We start from the raw sequence: 17372 nt of genomic DNA, 5'->3' as shown, positions 1-17372 counted from the left end.
TGCCTCTTACCTTTTGACAATGGAAATACAATTGTAAGAAAGTGTGATAGTAAATAACTAAAATATTACATTAATCTCCTTATAACATACCTGGGATGCAGTATTACTACGGCATGTTTGGAGGGATTCAACTTCCAACCACCTTCTACTCATCTTCTAGGGGACTCATTTTCCTTATGTCAAATTAGAAAACAAAACCAGAACAGCCTGTATGATATAAACTTTGCTACTAATATAATTAATTTAGATGTTGCGCTCCACGACATTCCACAGCACTTAGAAAATGTAACTGAAGCATTTGAGACATTTCTTAAACCAGTGTGAATAAGCGCTGCGATTTCAAAGGAAAAAGTAATGAGATCTGAAGGCAAGATGAGCACTACATGTGGCACTTCACACATATGTGGCTTGGCAGAACAAAATAAAACGGAAGACGTGAATTGCCAATAAGTCACTAATGAAAAGTATTATTTGAAGTGTACAAGCATATAATTCAGAATTGTGTTAATTGCCTGTGCAGTTTTCTTGTATCAATTAAATAAAAAGGTGTATACTCTTGAATACTATGTTCTGTTTGGAGCCACTCAGAACAAGAAGGACACTGGGGTGCTGGAGTGTGTCCAGAGGAGGGCAAAGAAGCTGGTGAAGGGTCTGGAGCACCAGTCTCGTGGGGAGATGAGGGAACTGGGATTTTTTTAGCCTGGAGGAGGCTGAGGGGAGACCTTACTGCTCTCTACAACTACCTGAAAGGAGGTTGTAGAGAGGAGGGAGCTGGCCTCTTCTCCCAAGTGACAGAACCATAGAACCATAGAATCACCAGGTTGGAAAGGACCCACGGATCGAGTCCAACCATTCCCATCAATCACCAAACCATGTCCCTCAGCACCTCGTCCACCAGTCCCTTAAACACCTCCAGGGAAGGGGACTCAACCACCTCCCTGGGCAGCCTCTGCCAGTGCCCAATGACCCTTTCCATGAAAACTTTTTTCCTTATGTTCAGCCTGAACCTCCCCTGGCGGAGCTTGAGGCCATTCCCTCTCGTCCTGTCCCCTGTCCCTTGGGAGAAGAGGCCAGCACCCTCCTCTCTACAACCTCCTTTCAGGTAGTTGTAGAGAGCAATGAGGTCTCCCCTCAGCCTCCTCTTCTCCAGGCCAAACAACCCCAGCTCCCTCAGCCTCTCCTCATAAGACCTGCTCTCCAGCCCCCTCACCAGCTTCATTGCTCTTCTCTGGACTCGTTCCAGAGCCTCAACATCCTTCTTGTGGTGAGAGGCTCAGAACTGACCCCAGGATTCGAGGAGCGGTCTCACCAGTGCCGAGTACAGAGGGAGAAGAACCTCCCTGGCCCTGGGGGACAGGACAAAGGGCAGTGGCCTCAAGCTGCGCCAGGGGAGGTTCAGAATAGATATTAGGAAGAGATTTTTCACGGAAAGGGTCATTGGGCACTGGTAGAGGCTGCCTAGGGAGGTGGTTGAGTCACCATCCCTGGAGGTGTTTCAAAGACGGGCAGACAAGGTGCTTAGGGACACGGTCTACTGCCTCGGCCGGGCTCGGCGACGCTAGCGGCCCTCCCGGCGGTGCCTGCGCGGGCGGGGGCAGCCCCGGCCCCGCCCCGGGGCGCTGCCCGGCGGCCACGTCGGCGGGGGCGGGGCTGGGCGGGCGCCGGGGAGCGGGGTTGCTGGAACGGGGCAGCCGCCGCAGTTGGAAAAAAAAAAATAAAAATGTCATCGCCTCCCAAAGAGAAAGCAGAGACGCGGGCCGGACACCCTCCTGCTGGTACGGCCGCCGGTTCCCGTCTCTCGGCTCTTTCTCTTCCTGCTCGCGGGGGGGGGAGCCGCTGCTGCCCTGAACCCCCGAGGGTTCCCCGCGGGTCCCCTCCTCGTTCCTGCCTTCCCTCCCTCCCTCCCTCCCGGCTTTCCCCGGCGGGGTTTGCCGCTAGCGGGGCCGCGCTGCCTTTTCCCGGAGCAGCCGTGCGGTTCGTGGCCGTCGGCGTCTGTCTGGGTGGGGGCTGGCGCGGTTGGGAGCTGCCCGGCCGACAGGGACTGGGCACCGGCCAGAAGCTCGACCCCGGACAGCCAGCATCATCCTGGGCTGCGTCCAAAGAAACGGGACCGGCTGGGTGAGGGGGGGGATCCTGCCGCTCTGCTCCTCTTGTGAGACCTCACCTGGAGTACTCTGTCCAGCTCTGGAATCCTCAACGTAAGAAGGATATGGAGCTGTTGGAACAGGTCCAGAGGAGGCTACAGGGATGATCAGAGCGCTGGAGCACCTCCCGTACAAGGACAGGCTGAGAGAATTGGGGTTGTTCAGCCTGTAGAAGAGAAGGTTGTGAGGAGATCTTATAGTGACCTTCCAGTATCTGGAGGGGCTACGGGAACTTGGGAAAGGGGCTTTTATACAAGGGCGCGTAATGATAGGACGAGAGAGAATGGCTTTAAATTGGAAGGGGGAAGATTAGACTAGATGCTAGGGAGAAATTCTTTGTGATGAGGGTGGTGAGGCACTGGAACTGCCCAGAGAAGCTGTGGATGCTCCATCTGTGGAGGTGCCCAAGGCCAGGCTGGATGGGGCCTTGGGCAGCCTGGTCTGTTGCGAGGTGTCCCTGCCCATGGCAGGGGTGTCAGAACTGCATAATCTTTAAGGTTCCTCCCAACCCAAACAGTTCTATGATTCTATGATCTCCAGCTTCTGACCCAGGAGATGGATAACATTGTCCTCATGGGCCCTTGTCTCGAAAGGCGGTGAAGGTCTATAAACGCAGTGCCCAGGGCTGAAAAAAGGTGAGAAGGGAGCAATCTTGGTCACATCACAGCCCACGTGGCTGCTTGTAGCATGGTGAGGTGAGTGTGAACAGACCGCAGAGAAACCAGTAGTATTCTGTGCATCCATTTTGCCTGCAGGCTGGAGGAGGCTATGTGCTCTTGCCTTTATTCCTTGAAGGCTGGCAGGGTAGGAACCAAGGAAAGCTGCTCACCAGCTGCCCAGCAGAGGAGGTCCAGCACCTTCCACTCAGCGCTGCTTGCTCAGGGGTGAGCAGAGCAGCAGGTGGCTGGGGTAAGAGCTGTGTTTCACCTTCAATGGGGCACTGATCTGCCACTGTCCACAGGTGGCATTTCTTCACTGTGCACAGGTGGGGTTTGGTTACAGTATCCAAGTTCCTTCACATACTGTTAGTTTTTCTTCTTCTTTGTCATGGGTTTACTACAAAAGGGAACAGTGATCCCTGCACCAGCAACTTTTCATCTGTCTTCTAGCGTTTCCTGGTGGAACAGTTGGTGTTTTTTTAAGTGTTTCTGTCAAAAAATGCTGAAATTCTTAATACACAGGGTAGTTGGTTTTATGTTCAAATCTATTGATGATATTTAGTAGCTAAATTTGAAAACAATTGTTCAGCCTGAACAATTGAATTCATTTATAATGCGGAGCTGACATTCCTTTAAATAGATAATGAAATAGAGAAATAGCAACTTTGCTTTGCATGGCAGATAACAGCTCACAAATACAGTGAAGCTGATCTCTCCACAGAGCAGTCGTCCCACTTATGCAGCCTCTTTTGGCATGGCAGTAGCTCTTATGTGACTTCTGGTGAGCTGGTTCAGGGAACTTAACCAAAATACCTTTCCTAATGTCATCAGCTTTTGCCATCATAGCTCCTGAAGCTGGCTTGTCTTGAGGTCAGGTAAGCGTCAGCTTCAGTGTGAGGGCATGGTTAAGACATGAGGTTGGTTTAGCTGTGTTTTCCTGCTGCACCATCTATGGAAAGGCAATGAAGGATAAATGGTGGCTGTTTTCAGTTAGGTACTTTGTAACTGCATTTTCTGGTGTCATAGCCTGTTTAAGAGTTTTGCTTCAAAAACTGTCATTGGAAACAGGTGGGATTTTTCTTAAGATCTGAAGTGAGCCTCTAGGCTGCACAAGAAACAGGCAATGAACCATGCAGAAGCACAATTGTAGTACAACAAAAGTTCCCCTTGCTGTCAGAGTATTTCAGTATTATTTTCTTTGTAAAACATGCATCCACACTTGAACTGAAGAACGTTTCCAGCTATGTGCCTTTTAAGATCTGTGAGCACTTTATGTGAGTGTGCCCCAGTTCAGCTTTGGAAAGAGAGGGATGACCAAGTCTGTCTTTGAAGCCAGAGAAAAAATAGTTCTTTAAAGTATCTTCAGATTGTTTCTGGAGGAAGATGGTTCTGAGCTAGTTGGCAGAGGAAGGTGGCCCTGTGGTCTTCGAACACTTGGAAATTCCGCAATAAATGTGCTGACTAGTGACAGTTTACATTTACTGTAAGGGCTGAAGCTAGGTTTAATGCTCTGTCTCAAGCTGGTTTAGCTCCTTCAATAATAATAATGATAACAACAACAACAATAATAATAATACAATCCAACGGGGCAGTTTGCAAATAAGTTTTAATAAAATGAAAGTAAAAAATTATTTAATAAATAAATAAGAGGTGACTACATAAATGCAGGTGGAGTTGTGTTCATAAATAACAAAGTTCCTAGCAAGTCAAAGATGGGAACAGGGGCAACTTTTTTTTTTCACCAATGACATAAAAGCTCTGGGTTTGCTGCTTATGCCCTACCTGTAATTACAGATATGTCATACCCCACACACGTTAAAGTTAGAAAGGATTCGAATCATCAAATTAAAGCAGAACTGACTAATGCATTGTTTTTCATTTGTGCTCAGCCCTCACTTGCTGACTGCATGCAGTCTGTTACGTTCCTCTCTGCATTGATCTTTCACATGGGGAGGGAGAAGACAAAAAAGCACTTGAAAAGACAAAAGATAGTGAAACGGAGAGAAACCTCAAGACCTCAGGCTGGTAACAGGGTGCACAAAATGACTTTGAACTCTGTTCCGGAAAAAACTTAAGCTTTATTAAATATCTGTCTGTCAGTGAGATCAATGCATCTATAATGCCTTGCTGAGTAGGTTTGTACAGCTTGCAGTCCCTCTAAAGGGGCCTGGGTAGTTATGCTTTTAGCTGTTCTTTAGTAGATAGTTTTGGGGAATAAAGCAAGGTGATTGTGTAATAGTTTATTTATAAAGCTTTACAGTAGGCTCATGAAAACTGTTCTGTGTTTTTTCATACATTAAAAAAATACAGCTCTGAGCCAAATTTTCTGTGAAATGGAGGTATGTAATAACTCTTACTCCCATTCTTGTTTTGTCAGACACTAATGTATGCTTCCTTAAACTTGCAGAACAGCGTATTTTTTGTTTCTCTCAATCCTGGCTTTTCATACATCTTTTAAATGTAATGGAATCTGTTATTACATGTTATGTAAGAAATAAATTTTGTGTTAATATTTAATAGGATGCTCAAGGAAAGTGCGAAACTGGTAAAGCTCTTGGTTATACTTTGAGGAATGCATGGAGTGGGTTTTTCTTTAGCATTGTAGACATAATCTTTTTTTTCCCTCTCTGTCTAACCCTAAAGTAGTGTAGCTTGGTTGAAACATTTTGGAAAGGAAGGTGAACTATGTTGTGAGAGTACTCCTCCTCTTAAACTGTCTCCTGAAACTAGATTGGGTATGAGCATGCTGTGGCATGGGTGGCACAGATTTTCCTCACTTTATGTACAGGATGCTGGTCTACTTATTTCATAGAATCATAGAATAACCAGGTTGGAAGAGACCCACCGGATTTTGTTCTCAGCAGTTTGCTGGATTCTTCGTTTGGTTCCCCAGATTTGTGCAGTAACCCTGGATTACTAAAGATTGTTCAGTTATGCACCAATGTACTTTTAGCTGATTATACTATGTCTGTGTATATTGGTGCAAAAAAACAGGTGTTCAGGGCTATTGAGTTACTGTATTGGTGTTAAACCTTTTAATTGTCTGGTTATTTGGTTTTTAGTCATTAATTCAACATACAAAAAAATCTGAACATATTTGCCAGTGACAGATAAAGAGAAAACAAGGGGCTGGTGGCCTGATAATACGCAGCATGAGAGAAGAGAGATTTCAGACTATCTAAATTATCACTATACTTCAAATATTGTTTTCTTTAGTTTTCTGTTAGACAGTGAAGAACATGGAAGTGTGTGTGCATTGTCGAAAAGTGCTTTTTGCAACCTGGCAGATGTTGCTGTGGAGACAGCATGTTCCACAAGAAGTGATTTGAAAGGGAACTAATAAGAACTGATTGTGCAATGATGTTAAATTTTTAAATTAATGTAAATAAAACATATCAATCACTTTGATTAACTGAGGTGTTAGAACAGGACAGCACTTAACAGAACTTGGAGTGTTTGCTTTTGCAAAGAAATTTCTAAGGAGTTTGCATTGACAAAAATTAATAGGAATTTTAATTTTTGTTTGATTTTTTTAGAACTACATTTAATTGTTGCATAACCTTTCTGTCTTCCCTTCTCCTATGTCAAATATTTGTCACCAGTTTAAGTGTTGTAAATTTTATGCTGGAGAAAGAACACAAAAGGTTTGTGTGGTAGGTTGGTTGTTTTTTTTTTTTTTTTAAGTGCATGATTAAGGGGCATAGTTTTGATAGGTTTTAAAAGATATTTCTTTAGTTTTGTCTGTTAGTCGCTTGTCTTTAGTTCATGTCCTTTTTGAATTAGGAGTTTATCTTTCAAAAATCACACAAAGCTTAAAATCTATTCTAAGAATCCCAGAGCCAAAGAGCTGTCACTTTCTTATAGGGCAGGTCACTTTCTCTTTACTGCCTGCTTTCACCCAGGCTGTGAAATTTATGCCCAGGAGTGTCCTTTCCATTGCTGTCCTGTTTAAGAACTGAGAACTAAACCTGTTTCTGGGTTTCAGGGATTAGCACTGAATTGCTGTGAGGTGCCTTAATCTCTTTGTGGCTGGAACAGGAGAGCTGTCAGAAGAACAGCTTCTCTAGCTGCACTGCCAGGGCACTTTGACTTCTTTCTAGCACTGCTCTGGCATCTTTCTTGCTTAGGCTGTGCCATATCTGCTGAGGCTGTCTGCAGGCTTACCGTGTCATGGCAATGTGAAACACAAACCAACACATCTGTAGGTGGTTTTATTGACACCTGACCACAATAATGGTTTTCTGATATGGTTTCTATTGGCTCTGTAACCCGTCCAATTAGCCAACAAGATGCATCATCTCATTTTATGCTGTCTTGTAAGTGTGTGTAGCAATGATTGAAGCAAAAGAAGATGAAACTACAATACTAAAACACAAAGCAGATCAAGAGTAGCCTGCCTGTTGCCCTGATTGGTAGCTACGGTGTTAGGCCTGGCTTGGTTCCTATTTTACATTTCACTTCGGAGGGGATAAACGATTAACATAAGTGGATTTGCTTTCACTTACTGTGTGGTGTTTCAAAGGGATGCTTTGTCATTTGCATAATTTCTAAAACTAAATCATGACAAGGATTTGAAATGTCATAAATGCTTATGTTTCCCAAAACGAAAGGCTCTATTGTAAATGCAAGTTAAGAGTTCTCCTAAACTTTGTTTTTATTTTAGTGTTCTTGAAGTACTTCCTTATAGAGATGCTATTATTCGAGCTGTAGTTCTTAACTTGAAATGACAAGTGAGGTTCTTTGTCCCTTCCTGTTTTATGGCAATATTATAGGAGTTTGCGGCCTTTTGCATAATGTTATGCCATTGCCTTCATTTATTCTGCTGCAAGTTTACAGGGGTTTGGGAGAGTTAAAATGGGGTTAAGTTGTCTGAAATTATTTTGGAAGCAGGCGGTAAAATGAGCTGCAACTTCTTAGGATGAGCAAAGGTGGCATGATGTGAAAGTGAATGGCAGATGCAGTGCTGAAGTGGCTGTTCCTCATGCTTGTCACACTTAAATGCTTTGTGCCCTTTTTTTCAAACTGTGATTACTGTGAAACTGTTGTGTAAAATACTAGGGCAGAAGGGAGCATCATCCTTAAAACATTCTTCACTTGTGTTGATTTAGCTGAGACTGTTGTGTCTCGTTTTTGTTCCAGTGAAAGCTGGTGGGATGCGGATTGTGCAGAAGCACCCACACAATTCTGATGCCAAAGAAGAAAAAGATAAGGATGACCAAGACTGGGAAACCAGCAGGTAAGCATTTTGATTTAGTGCTAGTACTACAGTACATGGGTTCTGTGAGCCTGAACCTTATCACCAGTTTTGTTTTATTTTGTGGAGAGCAAACCAATTATGTGTCATAAAATTGTTTTAAAGCAGTAGCAAGTTAGTTATATGCTCCTTCAAGAGAACTGGGAATTTGGGAATTTTTACCTTGGTGAGCCTCTTTTAAGGTGATCCTGACAGATAAGAGAAGATTAGAGAAAACTACACAGTTAAAAGTAAGACATCAGCTTTCCTAAAATGTCAGAAAATCATTTCACGCTGTGTAGCAATATAGAGGCTAGGCACACTTTGTCACAAGCATTAGGCTGTCAATCTGCATTTAAGGTCATCTTGCTATGTGTTAGATGATTCCTTCTACCCTTTGGCCCATAGTCCTGCCTCTGCAAGGTACTTGACAATATGGTGCCTTTTGAAAGACAAGTAAAAATAAAATATTATGTGCTTTTATTTTAGGTGCGAATTTGGCAGTTTTACTGGTGGAGTATGCCAAAGCAAACACTTGTTACTGTAGATTAATAATCTACTTAAAACTGCTAGTAACTTCTGTGTAGAAATGAAAGCAGGGAGGTTCAATGGACGGCTGCTGTATTTCTCTTCATACAAAAGCCGCTTTGTTTTGTGCTGCTTTCCCTGGCTAATTGTTTTTCTTTGAGGACAAGACTACATTTACCTGAAATCTTAACGTACTAGCTTATTGCATGGTTTTGCTACTTGCTCAAGGCAAAAAAAAAAAAAACCAAAAAAACAAAACAGAGAGCCATTCTTGTTCTTTGGTAAGTAGACTGACTTCTGTGATATTTATTTTACATGTATAACAATGGTAATAAACAGAAATTGTGAAAATGTCTGTATACATAAGAACAAACATGTTTATTGACTAAATCACAGCTCAACTAGGAAACACCCTTATGAGAAGGGAAAAGCAATTTTAATTAGTGCATTCAACTGAAAGGCAGGAAGATGAAACTTTATGCCATTTCTTCATTAAACAAGTTGGTCATGTTGTATTTCTATTGAGTGGAATGTAAGTTGAAGCAGAGTTTGCATTGCAGTTAGGTTTTGTCCAAAGGAAGAAATCATGTCTTGTGGTTGGTTTAAACTTTGCTTGGGGATACATCCTTTTACTTAAGGTGTGTTATATACTTGCTTATTCTTGCATTTTCTTGGCATGCCTACCTCATGGAGAAGGAATCTCGTTAGGATCCAAATGAGAAAACTTAGGTTTGTCACAGATCTCAAACTCCAATAGCATAGGGAAAAGTTAAATTTTAACCTTGGTATTTGTGGCTCTGTGGGCTTTGGCAAGTGCCATGGCACAGCAGAAGTAAATCCATAGTTGGTGCCGAGGACTTGATGTTCACAGTGTGTGTTTGTAATTACTTAGTCTGATCTTCTGGACTAAAGGACCGATGCTAGGTGGTGTGGTTTAGGTGTCTCCTTGGACTGCGTATTCCAGTTTGGCTTTGTCTGCAAGGAGTCCAAGTCAGGTGCCTGGAATCTAATCCACACTGCAAAACAATGCATGGCCAACAGAACAATCTGGAAGAGTGCACTCCTGATCTTAAATGTTAACAAAATAGGTCCTTATATTAATATTGTAAAGTAGGTCTGGGAGCAGTTTTTATGCTTTAAAGGCAGAGGAGAAAGTTTAATGACCTCTAGAGCTACCTTATTAATTAGGAAATAGCTAACTGTTGCGTCTGTTCCCTCAGCTACCTAATCGGTTTATTGACAAAATGCATACTCAGAGTATGCTCTTCATGTAGCTTTTTTTATAGGCCGTACATTATTGATTCACACTTTGGCACTTGTGCATACAGTTATTCTTGAGCCTGTATGTTAATACAAAATATATTGGTCTGAACTTTATTTCTTTGATTTAATCCTCTTGAGAAAGGAAGTGGCAGGAAGGACATAAGAAACACAGTTCGATGGGAACCAAGATGAATTATAAAACGAAACTATAAGTTGGTTAACAAGTCTGAGAGAAGTTGTTTATCTGGTAGAAGTAAGAAACCTTTGCAACTGTGAGGGAAAGGGTTTAATGTACTTGTTGTAGGCTCTTGTGGGAGTACTTTTGCAGCCAGTGGCTGTACAAGCTATAGATGTGAGCAAGGAGTTATTTAGCCATAGACAGGATAAGCAAACTCCATGGGCCATAGTACATAAAGTTGCTGGTTGTCAAAATTAAATTACATCTGCAGCATGTCATCTGCTTTCATGCTGGAAGATGCAGACCTCTGGAGTTCCTGTGTTTCTGTTCCTGGTGATTCACGGTGTCCTTCTAAACCACTCGGGCCTGTGGAAGGAGGTTTATCAGGAAATAGGGGTGAGCTTGTCAGAGTAGGGAGAAGAGGCCATTGTTCTGGTTTCTCTGGCACCAATACCAATATATGTATTTCTTGGTCATTACTAGCTGGTATTTTATGCACTCTACTAAACAAGGGGACATCTGTGTTTTTAACTTTCTTTCATGATTTTGCCATCTTAAGACTAACCATTTTAGAGCGGTCTCCTGGATATGATGCAACCTCTACTCCCTGTTGCATTGAAACTCAAAAGAAGCAAACAGACCTTTGGTCAATTCTTATCAGGTGATATGGGCAGCTGACAATGACGTGGGAGAAATACAATAAACTAGGGAAAAGTAATTTGTGCATGTGTGAAGAGGGAGGCTAGGATGATTGAGTGATTATTTTAATCTCATTGTAGGCTTAGTTGAGGACAGATTAGTGGAGTTGGCAGTAAATAGAGCCAGAAGATTCAAGCTCTCAGAGCGTACCCTGGGAGCTCTGAGAGCATGTCTTCCCCACAGTGGCAAAAATGTGAGCAGCTGCTCAGCAATGAAGTTTTCAGCTAGATTTCATAGAAGTATTTGTGAATTTGGAGAGAGTTTGCATTGTTTTTGCAGTGTGCTTGCACAAAAAGACAGCCGTAGGTGTTTCTAGCCTTACTGTAAACAAAGCTGATATAAGTAAACACCCCGAAGGTAACTAACCATGCTGTGACAAGCGATAAAGGTGATTTGAAAGTAACTTGCACCAGGTATATGTTCTTTGACATTTTTTTTTCTCAGTTGTTCAGTAACTTGCAATCCAGTTACTGTAAGTTACTCTGTAGAGTATTTCTTTCGGTTCTGGTTCCTAAAATGAAATTGTTACAACAACCTACCATTTCATGAAATGGTAGGCTAGCTTGTCATAATGGTGATTTATGATCCCAGAAAACAGTATGTGGTGAGATGTTTTTATATAAATTTAAAATTTCCCTGCAAGGCAATTCTCAGTCTTGAGCAATAATAGAAATAATTTGATATGTCTCGTATAAATATAGTTTTACTTAAAGAGGGGTGGCTGGATTTGATTATATAGAGAGACTCAATGAAGGAGGGTATGGCTTACATCATTTGGTTTAGGTGAACTAAAAAAAGGCATGTGGCATCCAAACTCAGTGGCACCACTGTGGTCAAAAATGTCAGTGACAAACTTGACTGTGAAGTGTGGTCCTTGGCCCATGTGTTCTTCAGAAAAAGAGTGATTTTGATCAGCCTGATTGGACATAGAGTACTGGCTGGATGAACATCTGATCTGTTAATGATTTTATTATGTTTCTGTAGTTCCTTAAGTCTTACTTTTTAGATATGGTTTGCAGTTTTGGTTGAGTGACAATCAAACTGATTGCTGAAAGGGTTTTTCTGTGATGTTTGATGAAGGTGAAACATGTAATTAGAAGTAGGATTATGAATAGAAACCATCGTTTTTCAGGTCTGTGTTGCCATAGAAAATATTTGGAATAAGTAGGTTACTCATAGTCCTGGGCTTTATTAGAATGCATGTTTAACTGAGATTTGCAGCATCATGCTTACTCCTGTGCCAGCATCTGACTCAAGCCATCATAAATACTTCTGAAAGACAGATAATTTGAAGTGAGAGCTGCTTGTTCATTTTTTTGCCCAAGAGCTTCATTAATTGTTGCTCTGGAGCCTCAAGAAGAAACTATAATTGCATATCACGATCTGGATTTAAAAAAAAAATATTTAAAGCAAATGTCTGGCTCATTTTGTATTATTACAAACAGGGTAAACTGCACAGACTTTCATGTCTAGAGACTCTTTCTGTCTCTTTTGTTATATTTCTGAAACAAAATGGGTAATTACAGTGATTTAATTACTGAATATTAATGCAATAGAGTGGTTTCTCGGCATACATCTGAAAATTGTATGTGTTTTGTATCTTAAACTTACCTGAACGTTGTGTATCCAGTATCATGTCTGACTTTCCCATTAGCTCTAGAAAGAACAAATCAGGCAGCGTGGATTTTAATTCAGTTTGGGATGTGGATATTTATTTTAGCTATATTCATTGTGCAAAAGAAAAGAATTTAAGAGGGTAATTTATACTGCGGTGACTCAAAAGCAAAATCATGCTAATAAGGCATATGTGTTTACATATGTCAAAGAGCCAGTCTCAGTATTTATTCAGTTACATGGCAAGAGAAGGGTTGTCAAAGGTACTTCTCATCTGTCAGGTATCTCTGTGTGTTGCTTGTAAAGTCTGAATATGCTACTTAAGCTGCATCTGCTTTTTGGGTTTTTTCCCTCCCTCTTTTTCTTTTAGAAGGGCAGTGGAAATTTCGAAAATTTAAGCTGTGGCTTTCATTCAAGAGTAAGTTTATTTTTCTTTTCCCTCACTCTACTCTGTTGCAGCTGACAAGAAATACACCACAGGCATTATTTCCATTTTTCATTTGCCACTGAAGATTCTTTTGCCATTGACATAAATTTGAATTTTGCCTTGCAATGACCCTTGTTGTGCAATCTTCTGACAAAATTTAAAAAACAGATTACACAGCTAAGCCATTTGAGCAGATACGTATGTTTGTTTAAACCCTAAATATGGAAATGCTCAAAACTATTTCTGCTCTTTGTATTATTTTTAGCCCTGTTGTTCTATTTTTTTAGCTGAGGCAGAAACTGTGGAGTCAAAATCCTGACTCTTTAAGTCAGAAATAGTAGCCCTTCACAGCCAAGACCTGGGGAATTGTTGGGTGTTCAGCAGACTTGCGCACAAGTCCTGTATGAGGTAGTTTCCATCATGGATGAAAATGTTTGTCCAGTTAGTTCTCATGTTCTTTGTTGTAGAGACAGCAAGTGTTTGACAGCAGGAAGTCTTGGGAGTTCTAAGCCCTCTCCCCACCCAAACAAAAAATTAAAAAAGAGTGAGATTGAGATGCTTTACAGGTTCTTAAACACAGAAACCAAACCCCCATGAATAGGTAGCATTGTACTTTCATAAATACTCATAGTCAATAGCCCACTAGTGTTTCTCCCCTAAAAAAAGACCTCTTTACCAGTGTTCATGTACCGCACCACAATATTGGAAAAGCAAGCAGGCATTGTCTTAGCGTGGTGAATATTTAAGGTAAAAGAAAGAGACAGGTTGGGACTTGATTAAATGTATTGATATGACCCTTGAGGGATCTCAAGATCTTCATATCTGAGCTCTCATTTCTCATTCTTGGATGTGGAGCATTAGAGGCAGTTGGCCTTAGAGGGTGAAATGTCTTGAGGAAATGCAATGGAAGAGCAACCTGGGTATGAACACCATGTTTACAGTTTCTCGGAAAGATGCAAACTGCGTCAAACAATAGACACTATCACTTTGCCATACCAGAGTCTGGTGTGACTGTAACTTTTTCTTTACTTGGTTAAATATTCTAAAAGCTGAAAGGAAGTTGTGCTGGCAAAAGAGCTGTAGAAGATTTGCAACTATAATTTTATGATATTATTAAGCAGAGTACAGAACTTAGCGCAGTGAGGGAAACAGCTTCCTACCTTTGCCATAACATCTTTCTTTTCCAAAAAGATTCTGTGCTTAGTGCCTTCCCCCGCCCCCCCGCCCTCCTTCTTATCTTTATTATTTTGGACTTAAATTCACTTTACATTTAAGGGAATAACTTTTTTTTAATAGTGTCACACTCTGTCACAGAAGTGATACTGCCTTTAATGCGTTCTCCCACTTCATCTTCGTGTCTTAATCTTTTGCATGGGGCTTTTATGATTAGCAGATGCTCAAGTCTCGTAAAGTTTATATATATGTAATTTGTTTAATTATAAAACAAACCTATGGCACTAGTAATTTTCGTGTGATTTTCAGGACAATACCTTCTGCGGATGACCATTTTCTTGGAGAAGCAGTAACGTGATTTCTGTGACCTACATTGAACTATATCAAATGCATATGCAGTTTAACTATGGGAATAGTGATTTTTAAATGCAGAACTGTTGTAAGGCAAGAGGCGAATCTCCATTTAAGAAGAGAAAATATCTGTACATGTGGGGAGTGGAGAAAACAACTAGACAAGATTGTGAATGAAGCATTCTCATACAAGAATATGGGAGCCTTCTGAGAAACTGTTTCATGCTCCCAGTGTTTCTTGATGATTGAAGCAGTAGGTTGATAAATCCATCAGTGTAAGTGCTAGTTTTGACATTTCATGGATAGTTCTTTCCATATTCCTGAAGTACTGTATGCATGTGTGAAAGAACTAAAAAAGTTGTGATACATCCCCCTCTCAAAGTGAATGGAAGATACACCATCCAGCTCAGTGAGAGTCAGGTTCAGTCCCAAAGAAACATATGCTGTATTATGAAATTAGCTGGAAAGCTGACTTGAATTGTCAGCCAAGCTGCTGTTAGAAAAAGATTTTAAAAGAATGGAAGTCTATAATTTGTATTCTGTGTGATGAGGAAAGTGTGAAAAGCTTAGTCATATGCGGTAGGAAAATGGTGGGGAAGGGAAGTAGTATCTTGCGAGTGACACAGCCTAGTTAGCATGGCGTTCCACATCTATACAGAAAAGTAAAATGTCTTAAGCTAATGGTTGGAGTGGTGGCATTTTGCTCTGTGCTTTTATCTTGATATTTTTCTAAAGTAGTGGAATGCAGGGATGACAGTCACCGTACCAGTCTAAAGGCAAAGATGGTGTTAATGTTACATAGGCATTAGAAAGCACAAAAATCTCCAAACCCGGAAGAATAATAAAATATTTTTAAGATCTCTGTTACTTAAGTGTTCAGCAACACTGAGAACATTTCTAAAGCTAAAGGTATGAATTTATACTAAAAAAAAAAAAAAAATACAAACCTGCCAGAGGACCAGATGCTACTCATTTATTTAGAATCAAAACTCTATGTTTGAAGTGAAGTCACCATGAGCTGAAAATGGGTAGGAGGTATGTGAGATTGGCACTATGTGTGCCAAGGGGGGCAGATCTAGTTTTTCAAGTAGCACCTTCCTCTCCCTTAAGCTTTTTCTACCTCAGCTGCAAGCAGGCACTGAGCTTAGAAGCACTGTAATATTAACATAAAGTTTAGAATTGTCTTTTGTTGACTATCATTGGACCAAACGAGAGAATTTCAGTTGGCTGCTTCCAGGACACTGGTGGCAGAAGCAGGAGATACATGAGATATGATTAAAGACTACACTGAAAACATATGTTATCATTGAGGTTCTGTTTAGTCTGCTGTAGCAATTGATAGAGCTGTTCATTGGAGCATATTACTTGGGAAAGTGTTCACCACACTAGACCTTCTGATTTTACTGTTATATTTCAGTGATTGTATCTTGGTCCCAGGCATCCTGCTCCATAAACAATGATTAGTAAAAATATTTGAGCACCATTCGCATAAATCTTAGTTCTGATGAGTTTCAGTTTCTCTGGGGTGCATTCCTTAGAGTGTATCTGACACAGTGAGCCTGGGGCTGTTAACACATTCAAAGAGGAGCTGGTTTTGTTGCTTCAAGGTACAACCAAACTGGTTCGTTCTTTTCCCTAATGATCTTGAAATGTAACTTTTTTTTTTTTTTTTCAAATTGTGAGAACCACAAGTAAATACTAGGCTAGCTTTCACTTATAGAGAAGCCCATAGAGTGCTTCATCTAGCACCCCATACTAGCAGTACTGAATCAAGCAGTCCTAGTGTCCCAGGGTGTTTGGTTTCACTGGTGACTTGCGGCAAGTAGACTCTGCCTTCTGCAAGCCTCAAGGCATTGATTCAGACTAAATTCCTGCTGATTGTCTTGCGATTCTCTCTGGGGTGGGGAAAACTATCATTAAGCTTGAAAATGAGGATGTGCTGAAGGTGTACCTGTGTAAGTGTCTTCTTAAATTATAGACTTCGCTCTGGGAAAATTACAAATACGGAGGACTGTATTTAAGATGAACACTTCCTTGTGGTTTGTAGTGCTGAGTGTTTGCTAATTGCTTCCCAAAGCCTACTCTAAAGCCTTCTTTCTGATAATAGATGCAAAGCTCCAGGTATTACAGCGGAAGGGTGAGACTGTTTTGCCAGAACGGCTTAAGTTGTAGTGTCTCTTTTGAGAGTGTTTGGAACTACTGGAAGTTTTCAAAATAACCAGTAAGCAGAATTTTGTTACTGAATGTGTCCATCCTCAACAGTGACACTAGTAACATTACTGCAAATTGTTCCACATAAGGCTATCTAGAAAGTTTTTGACTAAATGAAATTGAGCATTCTTACTACTTTGAAAACTGCTGTAGAATTTCCTGTTTTGAGACATTACGCAATTGTGTTTCTGCTGGTGTGTTTGAAAGATTTTGTTCTTGTTCCAGTTTACAATGGGGAAAAAAAAATCCAGAACCTCGAAAGTTTCTAAGGAGTGGAACTTTGTGTTCTGCTGTGTTCTCCAAACAGGCCTTCTGGCAGATAATGCTGGCTGTTCTGGCTCCTTCCCTGTATTGGGATGGTTTGGATGACCTCTGGATGGCTTTGAAGTTAATACTACATTTTTCCTTGATATCTTGTAAGCAAATACAACTATAGAAAACTTGCAGTCCTGCTGCTAATATGTTATTTATTCTTGCTGCTGCCCCTCGGAGGATCTCAATTTATGATACCTTGTTTCCCAGTATTCATATTCTTACTTCATATTGTGTCTTTGGCTTGAAACGATTTCTGTGTTAGTGATTGTCAGTTGCCCTGCTCCTGTTGTATTTTCTTAAAACTACCTTTTTTCATTCTGGAAAGTGTTATAATATTGAGAGGCCTTTGTGTATGTATTCCTGTTTCTGTGCAGAGCTGACTAACAATTTAGCTCATCTGATTATGAGGAATAGGCTCTTTTATATTTTCTGTGTCAGTCTGAGAAGTAAAAATGGTGTTTAGGAATTCCAGAGTTATAATGGGAACAGGTACATAATAGCCATAGATGTTTTAAAGCAGTGATTGATAGGAATGGTTGGACTCAATGATCCAGTGGGTCTTTTCCAACCTAGTGAT

The 17372-nt window shown here is 41.0% G+C and overlaps 1 protein-coding gene across 1 annotated transcript in view; it reads left to right on the top strand.

Annotated features, from left to right (window-relative positions):
* The first annotated feature begins 1663 nt into the window (after positions 1 to 1663).
* DAP (death associated protein) overlaps positions 1664 to 17372 on the top strand; it is a 53519-nt gene continuing 37810 nt past the window's right edge. The window contains exons 1-2 of the mRNA XM_069853487.1: positions 1664 to 1775; positions 7943 to 8039. Of these exons, the coding sequence (XP_069709588.1) occupies positions 1721 to 1775; positions 7943 to 8039 (152 nt within the window). The 5' untranslated portion in view covers positions 1664 to 1720. The remainder of the gene's footprint in view (positions 1776 to 7942; positions 8040 to 17372) is intronic.

This window comes from Phaenicophaeus curvirostris, chromosome 3 (assembly GCF_032191515.1).
Source record: "Phaenicophaeus curvirostris isolate KB17595 chromosome 3, BPBGC_Pcur_1.0, whole genome shotgun sequence".
Classification (NCBI taxonomy): Eukaryota; Metazoa; Chordata; class Aves; order Cuculiformes; family Cuculidae; genus Phaenicophaeus; species Phaenicophaeus curvirostris.
This window is presented reverse-complemented; position numbering and strand designations above follow the sequence as displayed.